Here is a 19,766-nt window from a genome sequence, read left to right as displayed (position 1 = left end):
GGAAGTCAAACGGTACACGGCGTTGATGCAGAGCTGTCACCGTGAGGCAGATGCAAAGCTCTTGGAAGGTACGCCTGCTAGGTTAATGAAGATGGGATCATATATAACCTGGCGATCGCAGGTTCAAACGGACTCGCTCGCCAGAACGTCTTGGATTCGCGAAATGCTGTACCCATCGTTATAAAAGACAAGTCCAGCCGATCCATGCGTGAATCGTCAAATGGACAGTTTGCGAATACGCCTATCCGTCCTGATACTCGACCAAGCCGGCGTCCTTCTACCTCGAAACATGTCAGTCGTGAGGCCAACGGCTAGATACATGTACGCTGTCATCTTCTGATCCAAGTTTCGTTTGAGCCAACCCTTTTTAAAAAGTTGTACCTTGATCACAAACAAGGCTCAAAGCTCACGCCTATGCTCAGCTTCGCGTCAGAAGCAGCGCTATACGTCCCATGAAGTTCTCCTTGCTCTTGTTAAGACTATCAGACGAGAACTCCTGGTCGTCAGAGGGAAAACATTTATTAGACAATCAGAAGATGGCTTGTAGTACACATGTTGCAATTATAGGATAGCGAGGGCTAGAAAGCGTGCTTGACACATACGAGACTAAAGATAATGAATGACAGAAGAAACAACAAAACGTACAACGAGAACAATGTCACCGATAAGACTTTCCATTTGTCCTTGCAGAAGAACTCGGAATGGTGACTGATCCGTTGGTTTTGGTACTTCCACTCGGCCGTGGCTTCTTCGATGCACTATTATCGGACTGTGCTCTTGGCGCAGCCTCCTTCATAACCATCTTCGCGTGGATCTCCTCCAGTTTAGAAGCCTTGACTTTCTTGGGCCAAAACAAGGTCACAAAACTGGATAGAAGCAATAAGTATCAGAAGAATTACAGTTCGTGCCCACTTACGTCCAAAGATGTCGCCGCCATCTCTCCCGATCTTCCCCTGCAGCTTGCTTCGCGTTCAGCACATGTTCAATTCGTCGGCCAATTGCAGCCAGCGAATCTTTGAGGATGGCAACCTTGTCGTCTCGGGGCATATCTTCACCAGACAGCTTTAGTTGTTTCTGAATACGAAGTGAGAACAGGACAAGGCAGTTGATGGAATGACGACGGACCAATTGTTTCTTAACAGGCCGCAGTTCCTCTTTCGTTGCTGCCTCGTCCATCGAGGGGCTACTTTCCACATTAGTCGGCCTTGACACATTCAAAGGAGTGAGCCCACATACCATTCGTCGGACGATTCGGAATCTGTGAATGTGGGCGTCGGTCGACGTTTCCTCTTTTTCAAGCTGCCGTCATCGATAGAAGCCATGGCCTCACTCTCGGCTCGCCGTTTGAGGGAACTGCTATGAGAAGACGTCGACGCCAAGGCTGTCGGGGGAGGGGAAGCCGAAACCTTTAGCTGACCTTTGTTCCGCAGGGAACTCTCGTACGAACGTAATTTCTCATCATGCTCGCGCAATATGCTCAGCAAAAAGTCACCTCGACGAACGAGGTGAATGGCATTTGGAATGGGCCGACTTGCAGCATCTTCTCCTTTTTTCCCCTCCTCAAGGAAGAACTTGCCTTCGAGTCCAAGTTTTTGGTCTTTGGCCATAGCCTCCCAGTTGCCGAAACCGTACAAGAAGGCGCCTACCAAGAGCATCGAATCGTCCTGCGGACCCCAGCGACCTGACCAATTAAGAGTCGGACGGATGTTTTCAATCGGGATGCTCCACTTGTAAGGATCGTCAAGATCAGATAGAATCGCATAGAGGATGCGAAGGTCACGGTGGCGCGAAAGGACGGTTTCTGCATTGATGTTACCGACGCCACGACAGGTGACGAGGACTGCTTTGCTTTTCTGGGCGTTGGTCAATGTTTCACCAGCCGCGATTCGGGAACGCTTCTGGTCCTCACTATCCTTGACGGCTTGAGAACAGATATCAATGATTTCATCTGCCACGTCAAGCATCATGCCCTTGTTCTTGTCTTGAAGTTTGGATTCAGAGACCTAAATTTGGTTAGTTGTTCAGCTGAACACAGGCACGAAGATGAGAAATTGAGACGGACGATGATGTCGTATCTTTGCCGGATGTCACCCCAACGCTGGAGACTCCTAATCAGAACACGAACATCCCTCTCTTTCAATTCCATCGCCTTCTGGCTAGCTGTCTTCCTTGTAGGACCGGGTGCCTTTGGCTTCTTGGGAGCGGACGCAGCAGCCGGCTGGTCCACGTCCATGCCCTCATATGATACTGGAGCATGCGTGCGCTTCCTATCACGCAATTCCTGGGCAGCAATTTCCTCGGCTTTCCGTTCATCTTCGTCAGCTTCAAATTTCTGGCGTTCGTCCAGGGGTATGATATCCTCCCAATTCATGTCGTTTTTGACATCGCTGACAGCTGCAAATTGAGCTAGAAAACCTTCGCCACCAAGGGATGCACCGCCTGCTTCCCCAGCTTGGGCCATAGTCTCGTGATCTTCAGCCCTATTGAGGATGTCGTCGAGGTCCATTTCGTCAAGTTTTTTGCTCTGCTGGGAATCATCCTTGTCAAACCTGCAAAGTCGGACGTGTCAGCGGAGAAAATCAAGAAGCCAAATACCACTTGCATCTTTTGAGCACCATATTTCAAAACAGCGGTCAATTCATCCTTGCTCAAATTGTCTGGTTTGTGAGGGTCTTTCGTCGCCTTGGAGCTCAAGTGGGCCTGGGAGGTATCCATCTGGTTGATGACTGAGATGACGGAAATAAGAATGGGTCCAAAATAAGATATCCATTGGGTGACCTACTGGCATATTCCAACACCATTTTCTTCTTCGCGCGCTCCAAAACGTCCTCCTCCATGGTATCTTTGCTAACGAAACGATAAACGCTGACGTGTGATTTCTGCCCAATACGATGGGCACGAGCCATAGCCTGCAAGTCGTTTTGTGGATTCCAGTCACTCTATAAATAATGGTTGGGCAACGAAGCAAAGGTATCAAGAGAACGCCTCACGTCAAAGATGATTACCGTGTCGGCTGTTTCCAAGTTGATACCAAGTCCGCCAGCACGAGTCGACAGTAGGAACGCAAAGTCGGGGGACCCAGGGGTGTTGAAGTGGGCGATAGACTTCTTCCTCGCTTCCGATGCCACCATCCCATCCAAACGTTGATGAAGGTAACCCCGGAGCGACATATAATCGCTTAAAATGTCCAACATTCGCACCATCTGACTGAAGATTAGAACGCGATGACCGTCTTGCCGGAGACGGGCAAGCAGCTTGTCTAGAAGAACCATCTTGCCGCTGTTCATGACAAGGCCTTTCAACGTCTCTTCATTGTTGTCTGTACGAACTTCAGCACCATCAAACAGGTAAGGATGATTTGCAGCTTTCTTGAGTTCCATCGCTGAAGGAGAGAAGGTAAGAGTACGTATCACAGTCAGATATGCAATCTCTCACCAATGTTGAGCAAACTAATGTTATTGTTCCCGTTCGCACTTTTAACTAGTCCCGCAAAGTTCTACGCAAAAAGGATGAGTAAACGCCTGCACTGTGAAATCGTAAACTGTACCTTGGTGAGTATGTTCTTGTAAAAATGGGTCTGGAGGGCACTCATTTCCACACGCAGAATTCGTTCGCTCTTTGTTGGAAGAGACGTCAGTACATCCTTCTTTAACCGCCTGAGCATTAAAGACTCCAGTTGCTCGTGTAATTCTTTGATCTTCTCCTCATGGTCAATGTCAGTTAGGTCAAATTCGTTGGTGAGAGCAACTGGAACACGAAACAAATGAGCAGGGGTGAAGTGGAAATAAAGAGCAAGTTCAAACATTTTTCTGGCATGAGGAAGTGCATCAAGGACAAAAGTTCTTGTGTTTCCAGTAAGTAAGGGGTGACGGAGAAGATTGCCAATTTGAGCACCTTTCACATTGTTCTGCAAAGGAGTCCCCGTAATGAGGAGCTTTGAAGCGGCGGAGAATGATCGGAGGGCTTCGTACAGCTGGCTCTCGGAGTTTTTGAGCCGATGAGCCTATATGACTTTTAATGAGGTGGAAAATCGATGAAATGTCAACCAACCTCATCAACCGCCAAAGCTTGCCACTTTATATCGCCGAGTTCTTTGGAGTCCCTCAGAGTGAGTTCATACGTCGTCAGCAGAACATTCATCTTCAATTTCTTGTTAGATGGCCCAAACTCATGTGTGCGGATGACTTCGCGGGCTGCAGCGGTTCCGATGTAAGTTATAACGTTCATATCCGGAGCCCAAGCGGCAAACTGAGTTTGCCAAGCTGTAATCGTCGACAGGGGAACGATGACCAGAAATGGACCATACTGGTGCATCTCGTGGAAGAGATAGGACAGGAAAGCTACAGTTTGCACGGTCTGGTCAAAGCGTCTATTAGACATTAAAACCTCATGCTTGATATCGCAAAAGTACCTTGCCAAGTCCCATCTCATCCGCTAATATACCGTTCTCTCCTTTGCTCCACAGATAAGCAAGCCAATTGAGACCAGTGAGCTGGAAGTCTTTGAGCTCGCCGCCCGTCGCTTGAATGTAGTCAGGATCACTTGTGATCTTTTGGAAGGTCGGCCTGCCCTGTCTCGAATACGACACACTTTTGTACGGAAACTTGCCCTCCGCCTCTCTTAGTCTGTAGGCAGCAATCTCGTCCTTCGCGATGGGGTTGACATCCTTCTGGAGTTCCCAAGTGCAATGCTCATAATTAAGACTGTTCCACTTGCAAAAGTACTCCATGTCACCGTCTTTGCTTTCTCGGTGAGCAACAATGCGTTCCACGTTGCGGAACATCTCCAGTTCCTGCTTTTCCCTTTCCTTGTCTAGATGAAGAGCTTCCACATCTTCACGAGACAATCCTGGAGAATCAACGCGGGAGCGCCATATCTTGTACGCCTTGATGTAGTTATCAACGCGCTTCAGGCCTTTGAAACGTTTCAAGAATTCATAAGTTTCGTCGGTGTTATGAAGGTGGGAAAAGTTTTTCCATTTGATATGGAAGCGCTATGAAAGGAGTCGGAATGAACTATGGGAAGTTCATGGAGTTGAAGAGGCGTACCACATTCTCAAACCAAAGATCTTCTTCATCATCCTCCCGGCCTTCATCTCGACTATGATTCAAAACGGCTTCGATTTCGTCCTCTTCCTGGTATTGTTGGTTGGGGTCCACGAAGTAAGGGTTTTCACCTCCTTCATCGTCGTCTTCGAATTTTTCAAAATCTTGGACATCATCGACATAGTTGGGTACTTTTCCACCCCGACTGGACACTCGAACCTCATCGGCAGAAGGGCGTGCTTTCTTCCTCTTCTTATGAGCACGAGCTCCATAATCAGAGTCGGAAGAGGAAGAGGACGCGTGTCGAACGGGAGCTAAAGTGGCGGGAGTGTAAGTGGTGGGGGGCAACAGTGGGTACACATGAAGCACCTTTGGGCCGTGGGATTGTCGAGGACAGTCTGCGTTGCTTCTTCTTGGAAAGCTTTTTCTTTTGACCATACTCCTGATCTGCATAGGTACCGTCATCCTCGTCGTTGTCATCGTCGTCATCTGCTTGGTCGTCATAACCCTGACCTATAGTTAGACACAAAATAAATAAAAATTGGCAGCGACAGGTCACATACGGAATCCTCTGCATCCTACGATGACGATGAATTAGAACATTAAAATAAAGATAAAGAAATACTGACAGATTCGATTCGGTGAGACAAGGTGGAGGGGGCGGTGGGGTTGACGATATGTGATGTTGCGGAATCATCGTCGACCGATTCACCGTCAGCATCGACATCAGGCCCCTTGTTGAGTTCGATGTCTGAGTCAACTTGCATGTCGTCGTCGTCACTGTCGTAGTTGAGACCCAGGGGTGGGAGAATATGGGGAACGGGTGAAGGAGGGAATGAAGACATGTGCGGGGGACGGGAAGGAGGGGGGAGAGGGAAGACGGAGGAGGGGAATGATGGTGGTGGGGAGGGAAGAAGTGGTGTTGACGAGGACCTGGGCGCCAGCCATCGCCAACGGATAGATTTCACACGGCCCAGCGTCGCTACACCATCGTCACGGCCAACGCCGGAAGGCCCTTCGTCACCGGCGCTCGTGACGGACACTCCGATGGGAACCAAAAAGTAACATGCTGGCTGGAGTAACAACAAGGGTAACAACAGGGTAACAATTGGAACTACTTAGCTGAGCTTAGCTGTAGAGAAATGGCCTAATTACGCGTTATCTGCTTCTGCTCACGGTGGGCGCCGTTTGCCGCCGTCTCCGATTCCTCCGAACATTATGGATCTCTCCGATGCCCCCCAGTTATCCGATGCCTCACATCTCTCCGTCGTCCTCGACCTTTCTCCAACCCAATGGCATCTCTCAGGTTTATTATCAAATAAATATCCACTCTCTCTCAACTCTTTTTTGTCTCATGTCCTCGCTTTTCTCAACGCTCACTTGGCTTCCCAACATGAAAACACCCTCGCCGTCTTTGGCGCATTTCCAGGCAAGAGGTAACTTTTTGCCTATATCATCCCCTCCCTTCACTCACTGCTTTCAATAGCCTGATGCTCTATTCATCCACACTTCACAACCCCGAGCTCCAATCCATCGATTCAAACTCATATGCACCATTCAAACTAGTAGATTCCACCATCATAAACCGCATTTCCGACGAGCTGGACGCCATTGATCAATCCGAAGAAGAAGGTGTTCTCCCTGTCCCTTTTTCACTATTCACACACTAATCAACTTTAGCCCCGTGTGCACTCGTCGGTGCGTTGACCAAAGCATTGTGCTGTATGAACATTGTCTTCGATTCCGGATCCTCCCTGAACCTATTGCAGATGTGAACAGAATATCCTTGCCACCCCCATCCAACTCTTCGACTTCGCCAAACACACGTGATTCGACTGTTCTGCCAGATCCAAGGATCCTGATCTTATCCGTTTCCCCCGATCTATCCACCTCTTACATTCCTATCATGAACTCAATCTTTTCCGCGCAGAAACTTGTACGTTTCATGCTCATTATTTTGGCCAACTTACTACCCTTTCCCTAGAAAGTCACTATCGATGCCTGTCAAGTTTATGGTCCTGATGCTGTCTTTCTGCAGCAGGCCGCCCATCTAACCGGTGGTTCCTACCTCTTCCTGGAACGGAGAGATGCTCTCCTCCAATACCTTATCGTATGCACCGTTCTTTCAGACTTTCTCACCGGCTCAACCAAATAGATGTCTTTCTTGTCGGCCCCCTCAATCCGCCAAGTCCTTGCTGTGCCAACCCAAGACCGAATAGACTTCCGTGCAGCATGCTTTTGTCATAAAAACATCATTGACATTGGCTTTGTGTGCTCCGTCTGTTTATCCAGTAAGTCATCTCTTGGCAAAAGGTTATCATTATTTTTAAAGAAAACCAGTTTTCTGTCAACCTGTGCCTGTTTGCTCAACGTGCCGGTCAGTTGACAGGCTTCCAAGTTTGCGTAATTCTGATGTGTAGGTTTAGGACAAAATTCCCCATCAAGACTCTCCAGCGTCTCAATGCGTCCCGTCCAAACGTGCCATCATTGAGTAAGTCAGGACCCCCGTCAGTGGTGGGCACACCCCAAAGTCGTACGCCAGCGTCTACACGGAACTTGCCTTTCCCTGGAGAACAACCTCTCAGCACAACACCCGGAAATGGGAATACACCAGCAACCAACGGCTCAAACCATTGAATAAATCTTTGTGCTGCGTAGTTCCTGCTAAAAGAATCACAAAGATATTCCGGTGATATATATGCACGGTTTGTCGTCTCCTAACGTAATGTTTTGTGGGCGACGTAGGATGATTGCCTTGAGGAAAATAAAATAACCAAAGTGTGAATATTTGTAGGGCAAAATACCTTTGCTTTGGGATTCTTAGAAGATACATACGCAATTGCCATGGTGGGCGTCGTGAAGGCACACCACAACCTCGCTATAGAAACATTCAGAATATAATTACTCTGAGGATGATGATATCGACTTGCCACGACCATCGTTTTCCCTTGTTAGAAGCAGAACCCCTACGCTTGGGTCTGGTTCCCCACGTCCTCGACGCATGTCTGTGACATGCTTTCAATGCCATTCGCGTGAATCAAATTTTTGGGGGCATACTCCAGAATTGATCGTTCAATACTCCATGGAGAACTTCATGTGGGTCGTCACCATCAGAATTCCCTGCACCCTTTTCAAAGGCTTCGCCTAATCTCCGTGCAAGCATCGCTCTGATAATGTACTCGCCCGTACCTGATATGATTTGAGGAATAGGAAGTCGTGTGGACAGGCAGTACCCACCAGATATGCTGCAAGCCATCTCCATGCCTTGCTCGACATCCGAAGCTTCCTGGGCCCAGCACCCAGCCCCAAACACGGCTGCCTTCCAACCTCGTGTGACGTTCGTGAAAAGAGGTTGTTCATTAACAACTTACCTCACCAATCCTGCCAGGGTATTTGAGAAGGAGCCCACCACTGTAATACAAAAGGAAGATAAATCAGTGAGAGAAAGAGGGGAGGATTCTGAGATAACCTTACCTAGATACTCCCGCAGCCATACCATCCGACTCGTGCCAAGCAACGGCGCCCACCGTATCCTGAATATCGTTCAGATTCCCGGAAAGAGAAGATGGGTCGGAAGAAGCAAAACGACATTTCCAGACCCTCCAACGCTCTTCCGCCTGCGGGGAAACAAGCGATTCCCGAGATACCAAGTGAGCGCTTGATGGCTGCGAAAGAGCAAACTGTCTCGCTCCTTCGGAAACCAAGGTCCTAACGAATATGAGGATTGGGTACGAGAATTCTCGTTGGAATCCCACCTACAGAGGTGGGATACGACCAATAGGCGAAGGGATAGAAGAATGATCGAGGACGGCTCTCGCTAAGCGGATTGGGTTCTTGACCCCTTCAAGCGGACAGTCGTGGTCAGGGGAGGCTGGTAGCCACACAATTCCCCCTTACCAGCTACAGCACCAACGCTTCCGAAGCAACCTGACTTTCCCGACATGATGGCGGCATCGCATTCAACAGTTCCATCAAGCGTAAGATTCGATCCATATCCTGTGCGTTGTCGAGATATCTTATCAAAGTAGCAACGTCGAAATTTGAAAAGTCGTCGAACCTGCGTTGAGATGCTCGTCATCCTCCAAGGATGATATCGCATCTTCGACCATTGTCAACGCAGAAGAATGTTTCGATCCCAAGTTCGATAACGCGACATTGCATGCCCTGTTGCTCCCTATTAGCTACATCCACTGACCATGACTAAACTTACCCAGAACTTACCTTTGCAACGCATGCTTGATTTCTTTCTCATACTTTCGTTCGTGAAAGCCTGCGCCGCCATGGACGGCTATGTAGACGTTGTCAGACATCTCTCCAAAGGTCCACGTTGCAAGGAATGCGGTGGAACGGGGGTCAATACACTGCGAAGCTGATGAATCAGAAAGCCTAAACACCATACTGGGATCAACACAGGGGCTTTTTCAACATCTACTGGTCATACATCTAACTTGAAGTATTTATTGGAGTCCATCTTGTCAGACCACCGGGGTCAAATCAAAGATATTTTCTCCTTCACCTTTCACAGCGACGCCCTTCTCTGTCACTATCGCCGTGATCAATCCAGCTGGTGTCACATCGAAACTGGGATTATATATCCCGTCCAATCCAGACGGGGTAATCATCACTTGGGCCTGCTTGCTGTTGCCATCGTTGGGGTAAAGTATACCCCGAACTAGGCAGGCCTCAATTGGTGGTCGCTGCTCGATTGGGATACTGAACATGGGACGTCAATCAGGTTGCAGAGTATTGTGAACAGTTACTCACTCCAAACCACTTTCGACAGCTAGATCTACTGTGCTAATAGGCGCAACCACTATAAAGGGTATATTGTGGCGCGCAGCGATAACGGCAGCGTTGTAGGTTCCGATCTTATTGGCAGTGTCCCCATTCTTTGCTATTCTGTCGGCACCAACAACTGATGTGTGCAGTCAACGAGGAAGGATAAATTTCCGAGCGGGAGGTGACGCACCAACAGCGTGGATGTTAAAGTGTTGGAATAATGATCCTACCATGGTATCGCAAATCATGACGGATGGGATGTTGAGCGTCTTTAACTCTAGCGCTGTGAGTCTAAAGTGCACGTTCAACAACCAATGAAAAGCTAGCTTTCAAGGGAATAAACTGGCCGTGATCCTTGGTGGTAAGGAGCTGTTTGGGTATAGTAGGCTTTTTCAAGCTTTCCCGTCTCATGTAGATAGGTAATCAGACCAAGGGCCGTCCCATATCCCTGTGACGGCGCGTCAACGACATGAGATGGGAGGAGGAGGGCCAGCTTACCGAGGTTGCGAGAGACCCGGTGTTACAAACGGTAAGGACATTCAGGCCCTTTTCTGCTGATCCGCCTCCTGCTTTTACTCGATCAAATAACCAGTCCCCACCCCACTTCGACATGGCCTTGTTTCTGCCTACATCTTCATCGGCGATGGCTTTGCCTTCATCGATGAGATCCTGGGCAATCGAGCGAGTAGTCTTTCCCTGGGCGATGGATTGATTGAGTGTCGTAGTCAAACGACGTGTGGCTGCGCCTAGATTCACAGCGGTCGGTCGTGCAGTGAAGAGATAGGCAAGAACTGGCTCAAGGTTATTCTTCAAAGCCTCTGGCGACGCAAAATATTCTGGCAATGGAGACGCTTGCAATGCGCGGGACAGATACTGGGAAAACGACAGCGCTGCCAGTGAAGCTATCGCTGGTGCGCCGCGAATCTCAACAGTAAGTCAGAAGAGCAGAGCCATGCGAGTGAGGAGCAGACGGACCTTCATTGTCTTGATCGCATCGTGGGCTTGTTCTATAGTATCAATCTGAACAAACTCTGTAACATGGGGCAATAACAGCTGGTTGATGATTTCGATCTTGTCATCTGAAGTGCGGATTGAAATGAGGGCCATCTTCAAAAATTACTGCCAATGGGGTTAGGGCTAACTGTCTTTCCTCAATCACATGGAAGCTGTCACTGCATCTACATATACCCCTCTTCTCGGAGGTCTGCTCCTGCACCAGCCTCACATCAACATAATAAACAATGATCGACCATCTTGTCGGTCGCCCAAACCCTTCATGGAAGCGTACTCAGGTTTGCTTCATACCACACATCTCAGACAACATCTTTTCCTAATGTCTGCTAGGTTTTTCTCGTTATTATCTTTTGGCTATGGAGGATTGTTCGTGGTAACTCGGGCCCTCCACGCATTCTTTGGCTTCCCAGGTTCAACAAAACTTTGCGTGATTAACATCATTCCAACTGCCGTGTTTCGGCTTCTGATAGACATCTGAACAGAACGCTTCACCCCATGGCAGATTGTTCTGAGTACACTTACTGCAGTATACACAATCCGAAATTTTGATAAGATTTTGGGTGTGAGCGGTGAGTAAGTCTGTGTTAGGATTTGCATGATGCCAATACTCAACAAACGACAGCACCGGAGCCGCTCGCACGACTAGTAAGCCCATCATCTTTCGTGTGTCGGAATTGCGTTAAGAGAGACGTGAAGTACTCGCCATCATATTATCGTGCCACATGGATTGCTACTGGACTTGATGCCGGATTCGCCACTGCTATGTCCATCCGTCCCAAATGGTTGAGGGATATATCATCAATTATATTTTCTTTCTACTACATCCTATATGCACAAGAAGCTGATGAAAAGGTTTTCTAAATTTTTATCCCAAGGCTAATTTATCGTCGCTAATTTTGCATTTTTTTCCAAGCTTCGAAGATTCCGTGCGGTACCAACTGTTGAGATGCTAAGAACCACTTGGGAAAAGACTACAAACCCTTATGTGCGAATCTTTCATCAAGCTGTCCATTGAGCTGCTGACGATAGCATCCCGTTATTTAGATTCGCCTGGTATCATACTTGCCACGCATAAGTGTCAGGCGAAAGATCTTGCTTCCCCGCCCGAAGTCATCGTCTTATGACCGCCCTATAACTGCTTACTTATTCTTCGCACCTCCTGAATGGCAATTATGCAAGGCCACCGAATTAATTCTTGATTTCCCTGGCGGAGGTTTTGTGGCAATGAGCCCTGAACATCATGAAGAACGACTCAGGATGTGGGCAGTCACAAGCGGTCGACCAGTGGTATCAATAGATTATGGGAAAGCGCCAGAATGTTGGTCATCTTATGATAAAACATATCTCTCTCACTTACACGGGTACACGCTAGATCCTTATCCATTCGCACAAGATGAAGCGTTTGATACATATAGAGTCCTTGTGGAATCATGTCAGCATCCCCCCATTTCTTGTTCTACTCTTTGATAACGCTTCATTATTTGAAGGTGGGTCACTCCTTGGAATGTCAGGAAAAAAGCTCCGCGTAATTCTGTCTGGGGATTCAGCGTACGTCATACGGTTTTTTCATTCAAGACTGGTTTAATATTTGCTCATGTTAGCGGAGGCACGCTGGCATTGAATGTTGTACTTAAGGCATTGGAGCTTAAAGAGCAAACTTCAGCTTCTCACCATCCAATTTTTTTGCCGCTCCCAACCGCCATTGTCCTTAATTATGCCGCACTCGATTTTAATTTCACCTCTTGGATGACTGCAGACAATTTGCAAGTTTTGAGATCCGAGCAATCGTCTGGGAACCTCCCTGGTATAAAGGAGCTGGCAGAACAGAAGGATCACCTCAAACACATCGTGAGTGTTCAACGTTTGATAGTAAGCAGAAAAGTGGAGATTCATCAATGCAGAGTCCCCTTAGCATGGTAAGAGACAAAAAACCTAATTCAACTCGAAGGCGCATCAAGAGGAGGTCAAGCTGGAAGGACACTCTCCGGGATCTTGCAAGTGGCGGCGAGGGTGGATCTAGCCATTCAAAAATTTCGTCGTCTTCCTCGAAAGGTCCTTCAAAAATTCTCACTCATGACCCCCTTTCAACCAACGGTGTTGGCGATGAAGGCGTGCTTGCTGACGCTGAAAGCGAAGACGAGGACGATTTCCGCCAATACAAGGAAGAGGACCGACCTATTCAAGCTCGCGTTTTGTACAAGTATCCCTACGGTGGTGCCAATGTCCCGCGCAGCGAGTCGGCACTTGAAAGACAGCAACAAGAACTTTCTATAGCCGTTGAGGAAGCTAATACAAAAGCTACTCTTGCGATGGGCGGGAAAACGCCTCACTCCTCTAACGGCACACCCAAGGAACCTATTGGTACACGATTGACGATGACCAGCAGAACAGGATATTTTCAGGATCGCATCGTTTCTCCCAGTATGGTGGGTCACTCCGTTTTGAGATGGGCAATCGAATTAATTGTCAACAGATGCGGGCTATGGCGATCCTGTATATCGGGCCACATCGGAATCCTGATTTTGCTACTGATTATCATATCTCTCCGATCCTTGCCCCAGCACGTCTGCTGGCACAATTCCCGCCGCTTCTAATGCAATGCGGAGAAAAAGACCCTTTTGTGGATGACACCGTGATCTTTGCAGGACGAGTGAGGGAGGCCAAGCGTGCCCGGAAGATTGAACTGGATTTGGCTTTGTCGGGAAAAAGCGCACGGTTTGGCGAGAGTCTTCGAATGAGTAACGCAGAGTCGCTGCTGGAGACCAAGGCGTCTGCAGAAGCGAAAAGGGAGCGGGAAAAGCTCGCGAGTGAGAGTGAGTCGGACTGGGTCCAAATGGTTCTTTTCTCGGATTGGAGCCATGGATATCTCCAAATGCCAACTCTGATGAGCGAGGCAAAGGCTGTAAGTTCTCGTTGAAGTTTTTCCAGCGAATCGAGGGTCTGATGCGAAGCAGGTTATCGAGGAAGTGGCCGACTGGATTGACGACGCATTCAATAGGTATGGGAATCAAAGCGGCGTTCAAGCGACGACGACTCGTGAGAGCACAGACCGACCCGCCCCAAAGAACCTATCATTACCGAAATCGTCGACCAAGACAATTGGGCACAGTCCTCTAACGTCAGAAACGGAGACTGATGATTCTGGGATCACGTTTGTGCCGAAGAGGTATCATGATCAGTCACGCCGAGGGTCGCCCGAAGCTTCTCCTTCAGGCTCTGGGATGTTTTTGTCGTCAAAGGAGGATTCATCTGGGTCGGAAGCAACGTTAGTGGTGAATGCTACACCATGGGAATTGCAGAGCAAGACGGAACATGGTACAAGGACGCAGACGCCAGACAAGGCATCGACGCCGAGGTTGACGGGACAAACGATCTCTGAGACGGAACTTATGCGACGACGAAGACTGCTTGACGCACACATATTTGATTAGTAGTGACGAATAGCATGTAAATATGTAAAATACTACTATAATTGATAGGCTTTTTTTGCTGTGCTGATTAGGCGCTAAAGTCCCATCTTTGCACAGCCTCACTTGAACTGGAATACCTCCGTGTTGCTCGAGGTCGGCTCAAACTGCTCAAACGATCATCCTCTCGTCGACATCGTCTACTCTTGCTCTACTCGTCGTTTATAATAGCCTACTCGTTGCCTCATGTCCGCAGACTCTCTGCCACGACAGCACTTTGATCACATATACGCCGCAGTTGCTGGCCCAATACCACAAGGTGTTCCAATACCACAAGGCGTTCCAACAGAAGGCCCCGCCACTCATCCAGATGGGCCTCCCCGCGATTACTCTTATGCACAACATCCCATGTCGTATACCCCTCCAGCCCCACACACTCCAATTCCAGCTTCCTCCACCATGATCCTCGATCATACAAGTCCCAAGCGAGATCCCTTCTACGCACCAAACGCTGCAGAGCTCTATAATCGTGCTCAGCAGCTCTCTGTGCCTCCATCACCTTCTGTCGATTCCCCCATTCAGAGCGGGGCGGGAGCCAACCATTACCCATCTGCGAGTGGCGTTCCGCGACTTCCTCCTATACTTCAAGTCGAGAAACAGCAGGTCACTACGTCTGCCACTCAGCTGGCGAGTGCTAGTCGCCGAAGAAACGAAGCACATTTTGTCTGCCCGGTTCCTGGCTGTGGGAGCACGTTTACACGCCGTTTCAACTTGAGAGGTCTGTCTGGCCTCTTTTGCTTAAATTAATCAATATTTTATTGACTTTTTCAGGGCATTTACGGTCTCACACGGAAGAAAGGCCATACGTCTGCGACTGGCCGGGGTGTAAGAAGGGTTTCGCACGACAGCACGATTGCAAGTGAGTGCGGGATACCCAAGGTAAAGGAGCGATCTCTCATCTCCATTTGCAGACGACACCAAGCTCTCCATACCGCCAAGTCATCGCAATCAAACGTGTGTCAAGGATGTAAAAAGACATTCAGTCGTCTCGACGCTCTCAATGTAAGATTTCTGACCAGCTTAGATGCCGAGCTTGGCTAACGTCATTGACCCTCTCTAGCGACATTGTCAGTTTGGACTCTTCGTATCTCATATTTTACCCTCTCTGACCAATACGAATATTCTCAGTGCGTTCCGATGGTGGTGCAGAATGTAGGGCATCGAATCCCAAGTTTGCAAGCGACGAAAACCAACTACTAAATGGCCCAAGCAGGGATCAACCTGTGCAACAGCAGCAGCAGTAGAGTTTTTCTTTTTTTGTGTACTATAGGCAGACGCGCAGATTATATGTATGTTGAGCTCGAGGAACCGTGTCGTTAATTATTGTCATATCACGTGCGAACGGGTTTCGGTAATTGAGTACCCCCCAAAACCCTTTTACATTCGAATTTGCGACCTTTCTACTTATCAACCATGGCTCTACCTATGCTCATAGGAGGCGCCGAGTGTGGACCCTCCAACCCCCTTCAGGGACTCTCCAAACGATTTGATCAGGACAGAGGTCTTCAACAGGCAAGGCAATAGTTTACATTCACCTACGTCTCTGACCTTCGAGGACAGGATAACTTTGGTGCAGGTCGGGCTAGTTCATCGCGGGATGTCAGTCACCTTCTCGATCAAGACCTTCCGATGCTCAATTTTTTTTGGCACAGGTCTTTCGATCTCAGCAAGCTGGCGTTGCGCCAGCCGAAGACGCGGCCAGGTTTTTCTCCAACGCCTCTTCGGCTTCTGAATTCTCAGCGGAAACGCCATACAATGTACACGCGTTACGCGCTGCATTACCCATGACTCAGATGCCTATGACGCAGCCTTTGCCACAACAAAGAAACTTGGCCGCGTGGGCTGCTGATTTCTCCCAACACCAGCAGATACTTTCGCCCACTTCCCAACATCTTGTACACAATAACATCGAAGAGGCTAAGCAAGATTTACACTATAGAGGGGACACTGCGATAATACAACAACGTATGTAACTCAGGCGCCATTGGATGTCATTTGCTCACCGCCAGGTAGCTGGTGTGCAATGGAATTTAGGACTCACACAGTTTCGTATGAATCAAACCCCGGCGTACGCTCCTGCACTACATATGCAACAGCAGCCTGTCATTTCCAACAAAAGTGCGCCTCTCCTTTCAGGATCATGACGCTATTTATTGAAGTTTTCCGTAGGGATCTCCTGGGATCGGGAATTCAATGCTCAAGTGCTATCCTTGGAGACTTCTTCGACGATGGAAATTGAACAAAAGCAAGAAATATATCAGCAGACGCCTCGAGAGCAGGATGATTTGGCTCGAACTGCCGGCATGCTGTTAGAGAATATTAAGAACGAGCAAAATCCCAAATTCCAAAAAAGCCAGTTCTTAGGCTTGATGAAGCAGCTCCGTGACGGAGAGGTTGTCGTAGATGGGAACCAAATGGTGGAAAACAATGGGCAGACTTCTCAAGTGGACCTCAAGGGAAAGGGCAGGGCTACGGAACCTACCGTATTAAATTCGGGATCAGCCCATGCACCGATTTCGAACTTTGCTGGCTCTGCTGTTCGTGATCTAGCTGCATTGGCTGAGGCGCAAAGGCAAACAGACGACAAGCAGGACAGTGGTGAAGATGTTAATGATGCGTACTTCCGTCAAGAAAACGCCGAGTTTACACATTATTGGAACACACTGCACCAACCGACTACCAATGCAGATATTGGACCCACTGCGGAGACGTTGGCCTGGGATAAGCTACAAAATGACTGGGATCATTTTGAAGCGACCTCCTCAGGGATCAAACCCATATCCAAGTACCATTTCCAGAGCAACAACCCTTATCTCCTTGGCGATTCTTCGAGAACACGCCACCATCTAATGCACGCAGAGACCCAGTCTGTTCTTGAGGTAGGATCTGCGTGAACCAACTCTATTCTGTGGCTTATGTTTTTAGAGCGTTCTTGAATTGGAAGCTGCCGTACAACGCGACCCAAGTAACGCATCCGTGTGGTATGAGCTGGGCGTTAAGCAACAGGAAAATGAACGAGAGCAAAAAGCTCTCCAAGCTCTCCAGCGTGCCGTTGAGCTTGATCCATCCCATCTTCCATCTTGGCTCGCGTTAGCCATTTCGTACACCAATGACAACAACCGTCAGGGGACCTATGACGCTATACAGGAATGGGTGGATAAAAACGAAAATTACCGTGATGCCGTTCAGAAGTTTCAATCGCAGGTCGCAGAACCGGCCAACGCGACTATCGGAGAACGCTTTTCGCGCTTGATACAATGCTTGATCACTATGGCTAGAAGTGATTTGAGTGGGAATATTGATGCAGATATACAGATTGCCCTTGCTGTTTTATTGAACACCAACGAGGTATGCAAACATTGTTTGCGTCAACTGACGCCTCATATCACGATGATTACAGGAATATGAAAAGGCTCAAGATTGTTTCCGAACGGCGTTGGCTGTTCGGCCAGAGGTATTGCCTAAAAATTCTATAGCTCTTCCATCTTCCACTGAGACTCTTAACAGGATTGGCTTCTTTACAACCGGGTTGGGGCAACTATGGCGAATAGCGGCCGCGCGGAGGAAGCGCTCCAATATTATTATCGAGCGCTTGAGCTCAATCCAGGTTACATCCGTGCTCGGTGAGGGATCCCACACAATTTTGGGTTCATTCACTGATATCCCGCCAGCTTTAACTTGGGAATATCGTGCATTAACTTGCGGGTAAGAGTTCCTGGTAATAACTTCCTCTGCATTCGCTTATACGTCGCAGCGATACGAAGAGGCCGCGCAACATATACTGGATGCGTTGGTTCTTCAGGACAGTGACGGTGTGCAAGATAGCACGAGTATGAACGACAGGCGTGGAGTCGTTTCGACCGCATTATGGGACAGCTTGAGGACGACGTGTTTGTACATGCACCGCCCAGATCTAGCTAATCTATGTGATTTGAAAGATCTCGAAGGTATTTGCGTTCCTTTATTACAGCGACCATCCCGGCTAATCGAGATCTCAAAGAATTCCGCAATCGGTTTCAGTAGTGCATGGAGAGACCGGAGGTACTAGGAGTGGGGAGGAAACGAAGGGGTCGGGATAGATGTATGATGCTTTTAGCTCTTTGCGGAATCTATGGTTGTGCTTTGGTTACGGTAAAAAGCCACCTATGAGGAGGGGGTCGTACCCGGGTCAAGCCCCAATCTTCTGGCTTTGTCTTTGCTCAGTTCAGTTATGAGATCGTAGTCTTCTTTAAGAATTTCTGGACTCTCAACAAGCCATTTCATTTTCTGCATGAGCTGCTGGTCGGCCCTTTGCTTAGCAACCATATCTCGAATGTCCTGGACATCAAGGTCGTTCATTGGAATCAGAGTTGGGTTTCTGCGAATCATGGTGAATGAGGAGGGAGGGATTGTTTGGCCCCAGCGAGGACTGACAAACAAAGCCAGGCAACAAGGCGGTTAGGCTGCGGCTGCGGTACAACATTGAAGGCGAAAAATACATAAGTATTGACGATCAGCGTCCAGCTCCCTCCTTCCCTAACCACCAATACCGCCACTCTAATGGATCTTCTCCTCCGAGCCACAGACACTATCAAGTCTTTAAGGGTCCGTCTGCTGGTCGCTCAGTCAAATGTTGTTGACAATAACACTTATCCAGGAAACTCGCCTCTCTGGCATCAGGCCCCCAACCGAATTTTTCGATTATCAACGCATCTCAAGACCCGCTGATTTCAATCAGGCTACGTCGGTTGGTACTGACATTTATAAGACTTTGCAATACACTAACTGGTGGTTTTTTTTGGACAGCGGATATCTTACAATACCCGTTATTTTTCAGGTAGCTATAGACCTCAATGCCTTTTGAAAGATGAATAATTTTTGGTGATCAGGAAACTATGGGCTCATAGTCGCTCTTCTTGGAGTATACGCCGTGTACGCCGTGCCCCGTCATCACTTCAGGATCCTATTGACGTTTTGCCATTCAGCCTGACAAATCCCCTCCTTCTCATCTCCCTTGCCTTCCTTGTGCTAGGCTTCGCTGCCATTAACAAGTTCGGTATGTTTCTCATGTCGTCCTGTTGACCTTCGCACATATGAACCTGGTATGCAGCTCCCGAAGCGACCCAGTTTGGCGAGCACGTCGTCACACAGAAGCACCTTTATACTGGTCTCTTCGTCATTGGCATTCCAATGTTCTGGCTAGCTGGTCCATTTAGCACCTTCTTCTGGCTCATCGGCGCCTCAAGTGTTCTTGTCCTCGGTCATGCGTCACTCCTTGAGCCAGGTGTTGAAAGTGAATATGCCTCTATCCAAGAAAACGTCTAATTTGTAGGCAAGGAGGCTTCGGATAGATTTGTAGCTTTTACCTATCATATGGGATTCACTTCCTTTTTACTTCTCCTTATGCAGATTCTGCAATTGTAATGAAGTCACGGACACGTTGACTGGATTCTCTTCTGGAAATGCTATCTATGAGTTAATA

At 48.4% G+C, this 19,766-nt stretch overlaps 10 protein-coding genes across 10 annotated transcripts; 6 read left to right on the top strand and 4 right to left on the bottom strand.

The window, feature by feature from the left end:
* The first annotated feature begins 121 nt into the window (after window positions 1-121).
* LACBIDRAFT_293117 (uncharacterized protein) lies at window positions 122-600 on the top strand. Its single transcript, XM_001877746.1, has 2 exons — window positions 122-321; window positions 376-600. Exons 1-2 carry the CDS (start codon window positions 221-223, stop codon window positions 545-547), a joined length of 273 nt encoding a protein of 90 aa, XP_001877781.1. The 5' UTR covers window positions 122-220; the 3' UTR covers window positions 548-600.
* Window positions 601-793: 193 nt separating this feature from the next.
* Window positions 794-5,538, bottom strand: CHR16212 (chromodomain-helicase DNA-binding protein; the record flags this gene model as incomplete). Its single annotated transcript, XM_001877386.1, has 16 exons — window positions 794-866; window positions 917-1,074; window positions 1,126-1,186; window positions 1,237-2,003; window positions 2,063-2,539; window positions 2,596-2,726; window positions 2,783-2,939; window positions 2,991-3,382; window positions 3,436-3,496; window positions 3,548-3,747; window positions 3,804-3,842; window positions 3,895-4,003; window positions 4,051-4,356; window positions 4,412-4,993; window positions 5,049-5,264; window positions 5,395-5,538. Coding segments are annotated over 16 exons (3,873 nt in total), but the record flags the coding sequence as incomplete, so codon positions are not given.
* Window positions 5,539-6,263: 725 nt separating this feature from the next.
* On the top strand, window positions 6,264-7,682 carry LACBIDRAFT_313788 (uncharacterized protein; the record flags this gene model as incomplete). Its single annotated transcript, XM_001877745.1, has 8 exons — window positions 6,264-6,481; window positions 6,532-6,677; window positions 6,726-6,767; window positions 6,815-6,981; window positions 7,030-7,155; window positions 7,201-7,336; window positions 7,386-7,422; window positions 7,472-7,682. The coding sequence occupies 8 exons, from the start codon at window positions 6,264-6,266 to the stop codon at window positions 7,680-7,682; spliced, it is 1,083 nt and encodes a 360-aa protein (XP_001877780.1).
* A 36-nt stretch (window positions 7,683-7,718) lies between these two features.
* LACBIDRAFT_313787 (asparaginase) lies at window positions 7,719-9,355 on the bottom strand (the record flags this gene model as incomplete). Its single annotated transcript, XM_001877385.1, has 11 exons — window positions 7,719-7,799; window positions 7,850-7,923; window positions 7,976-8,050; window positions 8,103-8,234; window positions 8,283-8,364; window positions 8,417-8,456; window positions 8,520-8,753; window positions 8,805-8,886; window positions 8,943-9,041; window positions 9,103-9,209; window positions 9,267-9,355. 11 exons carry the CDS (start codon window positions 9,353-9,355, stop codon window positions 7,719-7,721), a joined length of 1,095 nt encoding a protein of 364 aa, XP_001877420.1.
* A 90-nt stretch (window positions 9,356-9,445) lies between these two features.
* On the bottom strand, window positions 9,446-10,931 carry LACBIDRAFT_189088 (uncharacterized protein; the record flags this gene model as incomplete). Its single annotated transcript, XM_001877384.1, has 6 exons — window positions 9,446-9,758; window positions 9,810-9,960; window positions 10,015-10,115; window positions 10,172-10,272; window positions 10,323-10,748; window positions 10,800-10,931. The coding sequence occupies 6 exons, from the start codon at window positions 10,929-10,931 to the stop codon at window positions 9,521-9,523; spliced, it is 1,149 nt and encodes a 382-aa protein (XP_001877419.1). The 3' UTR covers window positions 9,446-9,520.
* Window positions 10,932-11,065: 134 nt separating this feature from the next.
* On the top strand, window positions 11,066-14,269 carry LACBIDRAFT_313785 (uncharacterized protein; the record flags this gene model as incomplete). Its single annotated transcript, XM_001877744.1, has 12 exons — window positions 11,066-11,116; window positions 11,169-11,265; window positions 11,321-11,407; window positions 11,461-11,690; window positions 11,752-11,823; window positions 11,883-12,156; window positions 12,211-12,270; window positions 12,326-12,386; window positions 12,440-12,686; window positions 12,740-13,264; window positions 13,312-13,740; window positions 13,793-14,269. The coding sequence occupies 12 exons, from the start codon at window positions 11,066-11,068 to the stop codon at window positions 14,267-14,269; spliced, it is 2,610 nt and encodes an 869-aa protein (XP_001877779.1).
* A 222-nt stretch (window positions 14,270-14,491) lies between these two features.
* LACBIDRAFT_313784 (uncharacterized protein) lies at window positions 14,492-15,549 on the top strand (the record flags this gene model as incomplete). Its single annotated transcript, XM_001877743.1, has 5 exons — window positions 14,492-15,023; window positions 15,077-15,164; window positions 15,217-15,307; window positions 15,366-15,372; window positions 15,434-15,549. The coding sequence occupies 5 exons, from the start codon at window positions 14,492-14,494 to the stop codon at window positions 15,547-15,549; spliced, it is 834 nt and encodes a 277-aa protein (XP_001877778.1).
* Window positions 15,550-15,718: 169 nt separating this feature from the next.
* On the top strand, window positions 15,719-18,328 carry LACBIDRAFT_313783 (uncharacterized protein; the record flags this gene model as incomplete). Its single annotated transcript, XM_001877742.1, has 11 exons — window positions 15,719-15,817; window positions 15,866-15,904; window positions 15,958-16,270; window positions 16,319-16,423; window positions 16,475-17,184; window positions 17,231-17,653; window positions 17,706-17,759; window positions 17,813-17,928; window positions 17,977-18,010; window positions 18,060-18,252; window positions 18,306-18,328. 11 exons carry the CDS (start codon window positions 15,719-15,721, stop codon window positions 18,326-18,328), a joined length of 2,109 nt encoding a protein of 702 aa, XP_001877777.1.
* Window positions 18,329-18,448: 120 nt separating this feature from the next.
* Window positions 18,449-18,673, bottom strand: LACBIDRAFT_313782 (uncharacterized protein; the record flags this gene model as incomplete). The annotated part of the gene is made up of 1 exon (XM_001877383.1): window positions 18,449-18,673. One exon carries the CDS (start codon window positions 18,671-18,673, stop codon window positions 18,449-18,451), a length of 225 nt encoding a protein of 74 aa, XP_001877418.1.
* A 103-nt stretch (window positions 18,674-18,776) lies between these two features.
* LACBIDRAFT_189176 (uncharacterized protein) lies at window positions 18,777-19,762 on the top strand. Its single transcript, XM_001877741.1, has 6 exons — window positions 18,777-18,889; window positions 18,942-19,031; window positions 19,091-19,121; window positions 19,174-19,216; window positions 19,270-19,340; window positions 19,395-19,762. Exons 1-6 carry the CDS (start codon window positions 18,845-18,847, stop codon window positions 19,607-19,609), a joined length of 495 nt encoding a protein of 164 aa, XP_001877776.1. The 5' UTR covers window positions 18,777-18,844; the 3' UTR covers window positions 19,610-19,762.
* Window positions 19,763-19,766: the final 4 nt, after the last annotated feature.

Source organism: Laccaria bicolor, genomic scaffold (genome assembly GCF_000143565.1).
Source record: "Laccaria bicolor S238N-H82 LACBIscaffold_5 genomic scaffold, whole genome shotgun sequence".
In the NCBI taxonomy this organism is placed as follows: Eukaryota; Fungi; Basidiomycota; class Agaricomycetes; order Agaricales; family Hydnangiaceae; genus Laccaria; species Laccaria bicolor.
The sequence above is the reverse complement of the archived record's forward strand: the minus strand, read 5'-3'. Positions and strand labels throughout refer to the sequence as shown.